Source organism: Hydra vulgaris, chromosome 07 (assembly GCF_038396675.1).
Source record: "Hydra vulgaris chromosome 07, alternate assembly HydraT2T_AEP".
In the NCBI taxonomy this organism is placed as follows: domain Eukaryota; kingdom Metazoa; phylum Cnidaria; class Hydrozoa; order Anthoathecata; family Hydridae; genus Hydra; species Hydra vulgaris.
Window position 1 is genome coordinate 24,895,930 of NC_088926.1, and position 7,871 is coordinate 24,903,800.

Genomic DNA, 7,871 nt, shown 5'->3' on the forward strand with positions numbered 1-7,871 from the left:
CCATTTTTCTGTATCTTTTTTTTCTTTCTATTTGCATCGCGCCTATTCAGTAAATTTTCATGAACTTTTAATTTTAAAGTACACACAATGCATGACATACATACGTATGACATGCATGGTTTTATTCCTTTGATAAAAGTCAACAATTTATTTCCATTTCTTTTTAGCTTGGTGTCTGAATTTCGTTTTATATTTCGTTGCATTACTTCGCTTTTTCAACTATTGAGTATTTTTGTAATATTTTTCTATTGTTCTTGTAGACATATTCTTTATGTAAATTATTTTATGTTTTATTTTAATTAGTTTTTATTGTTGTTTTTTTATTGTTTTTGTTTGTGTTTTTTAAGTATTTTTATTGTAAAATTAATTTAGCCTCATTTGATTTTTACATTTTTGGTCTATATTTATTTATACACTCTTTGAATCTACTTTTTCTCTCGGTTTTTTGATGTTTCTTTTTTTTTAATTTTCTTATAAAATTACTAGATATATTTGATGCTAACAATTTGTTAGGGATAATGTTTTGTTTTGAGACACTATTATCGTTATATTGTCATTAAATTTAAGTTCAACAACGGTATAATTGAGACAACATTAAATTAGAATTTAAAAAGGTGACGTTATTATATTGCGTATATAATGTGTGCACACAGATATATATATATATATATATATATATATATATATATATATATATATATATATATATATATATATATATATATATATATGCCTGTCTGAATGAAGGAGGGGCTTAGGGGTAGTTAGAAAGTTCTAAAGTCCTCTTTATTTTAGCTATCTCTTTTTTTACTTTTTGAACCAGTTAAAATCCCACACTACGCGTTAATGCTCTTTGAAACCTGATTCCGATTTAAATTTTTATCATGGGAATATTTATTTATGTATTTAGAGGTCATGCATACAACACTTTCTTTTAAAAATAGAATTTAAAATTATTTGAATAATTTATATATAGCAAGGTTTTTATTTAGTTCTTTATTAAAATTGGTTGGCTTTTAAAAATCTATAAAAAACACTATCAATAAGTTGTTCCAATTGTTTGGTATTGAGCCACACAAGGCAACATTAAAAACTTATATGTTAGCTGCAAACAGTTTTGAAAAAAAGTTTCATTCATTTTAATTTTTTTGTCCAAAATTTTTTGTTTTACGCAACTGCTGTATTCTTTTAAATCTTTTATTCTTTCAATCGTGTTTTTATTAAGTGGAAAAATCCAACCAAAACTGTTTAGTAATAAATTTGTTACATTAAGAGGCAAAATAATAATAAATTGCTTTTAAAATAAATTCTCTTCCGGTAATTACTCCAACTCACAAAATGGCACATGTATAGATTAAGACTGTTAAAACCGCGTGTTAATTCGAATGTTGCGATATATATTAAGGCGCCTAATCATTAAGCAACGCGTAAAAAAAGAATTAGATATTTGAAATGAAATTAATTAAGAATCCCGCATGCATAAGCTGAGCAATTAAAATCATTACATTACATGGACTTTTTGCGGTTAAATCAGATCAAAAACTGCTTTGGAAAAAAAGGTTCTGTGAATCAGCAGTTAACAATTCAATAAGCTAGATAAAGTACTCAAAATGTATCCAATGTATTCTTCTTTTACTTGTCAGGTAAGAAATGTAACTTTTTGGTGTACATTTTTAAAATTGTTTGTTGCAAGCACTCCTTTGCATTATTTTTTTATATATGCATGTTTGTCTTTGATAGCACTTTCCTTTTATTTTTATCATTATTAATTTAAATATATATTTATTTATTTTTATATATTATTTGTGTTAGGAAGAATTCCATCCATTTGTAGAAGCTTGTTTTCCAAAGCTAAAGCTTGAGTTTGCATATTTCTGGTTGCATTATCAAGCAAGAAAAAGACGGTTTATTAAAAAAAATGAAAGGTCCATGAGAATGGATGAAATGTTCAAAATGAGAAGAGAAATAGAAGATCAACCAATCGAAGAAAAACAAAGATGGGCTCATAACCTTCTTAAAAAGTTAAAAAAAGACATTAAACCAGAATCTCGGTAAGTTTTAAATATATACTCTCATATAAAAACATAACCCCCCTCAACATTCCCATTGAATCAAAATCTTTTTTTTTGTAAATTGTTTCGTTAGTTTGTTAAAACATAAAACGGATGAAACATTAATAATTGGAAATAATTTAGAATTTTGTTCTCCAGATAAATTTTTACTAGCATTAATTATTGTTTTGGCAGTCAAGATTAAATTGCTTTTTAAAACAAACTAAATGAATCCTCGTGCAATCAATTATTTAAGTAGATTTTGCAGGAATTAGGAGTATTTTTCTGGTCAATCAGTGTTTAAATACGCGGATTAGAATTCGATCAATTAAAAAAGATGTCATATTAAACACTTTCAAAGATAAAATTGAAGTAAGAAAGAAGAAAGATCCCGACATTTTTTTTTTCATCTGACATTTTAATAAAGTTATTTAGATGTTTAATTGATATTCAATTGAAATTTTTAAAATTATTTGGAAGATTTTAATTCCAAGTTTTTATTAATTTAAAATAATATGTGCAAAAATGTGTTAATTAAAAACAATATTTATGCAATGTTTTAAAATACAATGCCGCATTTATTTTCAAAAACGTAACAAAGCTATTTTTTTAAGGATCGGTTAGTTATTACGACTATATATTATCTGAAGGGTTTATTGAAAAAAAATTTAACCACATAAGATTTAACATAAAGTTGTGTCCACAACTTTATATTATTCCGAAGGGTTTATGCTAAAATATTTTAAGTGCGTCCATTTTGTTTTTTAAAACACCCTTATTTTGACATTAAATATTTGTTCAACTAAATTAATATTAGTAGATCACTTTTGTTTTTAAATATTCCCAAACTCATACAAAAAAAAATTAATTCATTTCATTAATAATAAAAAAAAAATGTAGTCATTGAGAAAACGTGGAATTTATAACTATACTAATAATAAAGTTAACAAATCATTGGCCATTTGATAAGAACTTGCGAAGTAACCATAAACAACCGTATATTCAACAGGCATAGTAAATAATCATTAATCAAACTCAAATAATGAATATATGATAATAAAACTAAATAATAATAAAATTATTGAAGTTATTAACAAGTAGTAAAAAAGATTATCAACTTTTTATACGTCTATATAACTAATTAATTGGTTAAACTATTCTTAGCATTTTAGACGAAAGTGACAATTTTGGGATCGATTTTCTATTACCATTAAAATCAGATGAAAATAAATACTAAATATAAAAAATATAAAAAGTTTAATAAACATTTTAATGTGTTACTAAAAATAATTCAATTAAGATGTTATATAACTTAAAATATTTTTTGGAAATAAAAAAGAATTACTAAGTCAACTTTATATTGCATTTTTGTATACTTAATACTGCGTATCTTCCACACACGCAAGATGACATTTTTACCGTTTGGGAAATAAAATTAATGTTAGATAATGTTAATAATAAGGAGGTTGTACTGTTATCTTTTAAAAATTTAAGTATAACTTTGGTTTTTAAAGAATAACAGTAAAAAAGTCTCAGGAAAAATTAAGAAATGCTAAAGTTAAAACGTCATTAAATTAAAAGGAAACAGTAACAATCATTCAACAATTTTTCAAAATATTTCACTTCTTCAACGTTCTTATTTATTGTTGATATAATAGGGGAAGAGAGGGGATGGATGGATCAAGTGTGAGGTATCTTATCTTTTTTGCATCTTCTTAGCCATCTTGAAAGAGGTTATACCACTTATAAATATTTTTTTACTTAGAGAAGACTCACCATCACTCGATGCATGCGAATTTTAAGGTTTTAGCTTTAACATATTTTATGTTGTAAGAATTAATGCTGTTATTCTTTATAATTAAAAACTTTATGTCATTTATGTTAATTATGTTTTATGATTAAACTTATAATACTATTTATACTGTTTAAGTTTTTACATTTTTTGTTTGTTTTTTGTTATTAATTGTTAATCAAAAGGTTAAAAGCTAAATTCTTATAACATAAAAAAATATGGAACTCACATAATTCTTACACGACAAGCTGTATTTAAGTGTTTAGGAATTATTACTTCTATTTTTTACACAAAATATTGATGCAAATTCTTTTATAATATATTTTTTTTTTATATAACAAATTAGCCGAGCACTTAAATAACAAACCAAATATATTATATAGTATAAATGTAGAAAGAAAAAAAAAGAAAAACAAAAAATAAATAAGATTGAAATTAAAAAAAATTTAAGACTTTAAGATTTTATCTTTATTGAATTTAAGAAAACATATAATAATTATCTCAATAAAAAGAGAAATTATTAACTTTTATGGTTTATATTTCATTATATGTACTTTTTTTTAAATTGTTACCTTTTCTTTTCTATTCTTACTTTCAGTAAGTTAAAATCCCTAAATTTTTTTTGTTAGAGACGAGTTTATAAAAGCCATGAAAGGTTTTGAAAGCGGATGCGTTATTTCAAATCCTGATCAAAAGCAGAAAATGCGACGAATAGATTGTTTACGACAAGCTGATAAAGTATGGAGGTAAAACTTATTATCACTGCTTTATAATGTATTAACTTTATATGTATTAACTGCAAAGTACCCAGAAAATCTTTTTGTTGGACCTACTTTGGGTCTCATCTATCATATATTTCAGCACAAAATTGACTTGCCTTATAAAATGTAAAAAATAATAAAAATTTGTTAAACAAATATTGGTACCACGAACTGCACTTTCGCAAGCCTTGTATTATGTATTCTTATGTAAGTCAGTTATGGTTACAAATATGCAGCTGAGTATTTTGATCTTATAAAGTCAACTATATTGCAATCGAGAAAGTGTTTAGTTTTATTTAAACCTTTTTTCTCTTTTTCTATGTATATTATTTCAATACTTTTTAATAATTTTAATAATAAAATTTTTCAAAATGATTAACTTAAACAACTTTTTTTTATCTATTTTACTTTAAAGATTGGATTTGGTAATGATGATTTTATTTCACGGCGCACCGCTAGAAAGCACCGACGGAGAAAGACTTAGCAAAATTTCGAAATGTAAAGAGCCTTTACTTTGTGTTAATCCATCACATATTGGACTTGTAGCCAAAGAGTTGGATCTTTTTATTTCTAAAAATTTATATCAAGCCGGTAAGTTGATAATCAAGTAATGTATATATATATATATATATATATATATATATATATATATATATATATATATATATATATATATATATATATATATATATATATATATATATATATATATATATATATATATATATATATATATATATATATACGCACACATATAACGAATCTTTTTTTTTCTTACACATGTATATTTTGTCTAAACATTAACAGATTCAGCACCAGGACCAAATATGCTATTATCAGGAGTTGTCTCAGAAACAGATTTTGATCAGTATAGCAATTTACAAGGTGTGAAAAGTACTATTTAATTCGTTTAAAATATGTTCAAACAAAAAATATTTTGTTTTGAGTTAATCTTGCTTTTGTATTTACAGATATCCCTTCACCACCATATTCTCGTTCTATTCAAATTGCACAACCTGTAAATATAAGATGTACTCCAAGGGTACATCCCTATCAATGTCAAAAGTCAACCGTTAGTGATAGTAAAATAACAACGTATGAACGGGACGGAGCTGGTTATAGCGATACTGACTCAGGTAAAATACTAAAATTGCTAAAAGGTTTACAGAAATCAAAAGTTCATTAAGCATCTCTTATAGTCATAGTTTTTACCTTTTGGTTTTTTTACTTTGTTTAACTATTTTATAATTTTTTATTAACCTTATTTTTTTAACCTCAATTCCGAGGTTTTTTTTAAAACTCATTCTAAATTAATATAGGTGTAAGCACGCCACCAAAAGTGAAAGTGGAATATTCTTCATTGAGTCCAGGAGATGCATTCTCGAGTAATTCTATGGTTTTCACAAAAAATCAATTGTATCAGCAAGAACAAGTTCAAAATCTATACCAGCAGCACATCAACAAAATGATATCAGAAGGTAAAATTTTTTTTATTATTTATAACTAATATTTGTTTGAAAATTTTTGTTTATCAAGTTAGATAAATTTAAATTATATATAACTTATATCAATTTAACTTGGAAGTTAATTTAGTTTATATTTGCTTTATTAAGTTTGCTTAATTTATTTTCTTTGATAAGGAGACAAACTTGGCTTAATAGACGTATACCATCGAACTCAGTTACATAGTAACAGCGTTTTTCCGTGGCAATTAAGTGCAGCGTCATCAAATTTTCATCAAACTAACGATCTTTCAAATCAGCTACATACTTTTCCAAATTTTAATGACGCAAATAACTATTCGTCATTAGCTTTTAACAGTCACCAAAGTATGCTTCGAACATTTAGCGATAAAAGGATGAACACAAATTCTATGGAACAGGTTAGTTTTTGAAAATATTAAAACATTAGAAAATCATTTTAAATGACAATTAATTTTGATATTCTCCATTTATAAGTAAGGTGACCAGATTTTTTTAACGTTGGGGAGCGCCGTAAAAACCTTAATTTAGTTAGATCAAAAACTCCGCCGTAAATGTTTGTTATGAGAAACGTGCTCACTTCATTTACTTTATTAATTTTATTAAATCAGAATGTTCAAGATTGCAACGCTACTTGCAATAATGCAAATTCAACAGAATCGTATGACGGCCAGAGTCAGTCAAACGGATTGTACTCACAAGCATTTGGTGACATCACTGACGGCAGTTTTACAGGGGAACAGCATTTATGTGCAAATGGTAAATTATTTATAAATGTATCTTATAATTTTTTATGATTAACTGTTCTTTAATTTAAAAAAATTGATTAACAAGTTAACTAACAGCATTTATATTTGACCGGTTTTATGTTATGACCGGTGTTTTATGTTAGCATAATAAATATAATGTAACAGAAAATACTTCTTTTGTAAAAAGTTAAGTGAGATAACGTTTGACACCTGTTTAAAAAATTATAAAAAGATTATAAGTAGGATTATTGACTATAGGAGTCAAGAACATATTATAAAAAGATTATGTGTAGAATTATTGACTATAGTAGTCTAGAACATAATAAATCTTTTTGTTGTTTAGTAACTAACTTTTAAATATTAAATTATTAATAAGTAAATGGACTTTTTTTTAGGTTTTGGATCCAGTAATATGATGCAAAACTATCCTGTCACAGTTGACAATCAAATTTACCTGAACTAAATGATAAAATTGATATTTAAAGTGAAATGTTTTTTAAAAGGGTTGTAAGGGAGCAAGAACAATGAAGCAGGTGGGCATAGAAAAAAAAACAACAACAACATAACAAGTCACGATCATAAACAAGTCTTGTTAGATTAAATGAAAAAATTGCCCAATTTTACAAAAAAGACATTCGACTTATAATTGCATTGATAATTGATCATACTTCGTTATAAAGAAGCCATACTAAAGTTGATAAATACCGAAAAGTTGACATGAAAATGCAGTTCTATTACATAACTGTGAATGAGAAATTATGTCATTACCTCAGGACGTATTTAATATTAAAAATTCAATAATTGATTGAAATTTCAAAAGGCTGTATTATCATTTAAAAACTGACTTGTATTTAACTGTTTAAAAACCAACTCGATATATTTTTATTTCCGTATTTGTATATTAATAACGATAGGCATTGTTTTATTTATTGAAATTATTTTGTAATTTATGAAGATTTTTTAAAAAAAAGTATATTTTTATAGTTGAAAAAAAATAAAATATTTGTTTTATTTTATAAATAGATGTATAAAGTTCT

At 25.1% G+C, this 7,871-nt stretch overlaps 1 protein-coding gene across 1 annotated transcript; it reads left to right on the forward strand.

Annotated features, from left to right (window-relative positions):
• Positions 1–990: 990 nt before the first annotated feature.
• Positions 991–7,871, forward strand: LOC100211197 (nuclear factor 1 B-type). Its single transcript, XM_065801450.1, has 10 exons — positions 991–1,643; positions 1,813–2,051; positions 4,473–4,589; positions 5,020–5,195; positions 5,412–5,489; positions 5,576–5,740; positions 5,924–6,082; positions 6,245–6,486; positions 6,697–6,844; positions 7,230–7,871. The coding sequence occupies exons 1-10, from the start codon at positions 1,611–1,613 to the stop codon at positions 7,295–7,297; spliced, it is 1,425 nt and encodes a 474-aa protein (XP_065657522.1). The 5' UTR covers positions 991–1,610; the 3' UTR covers positions 7,298–7,871.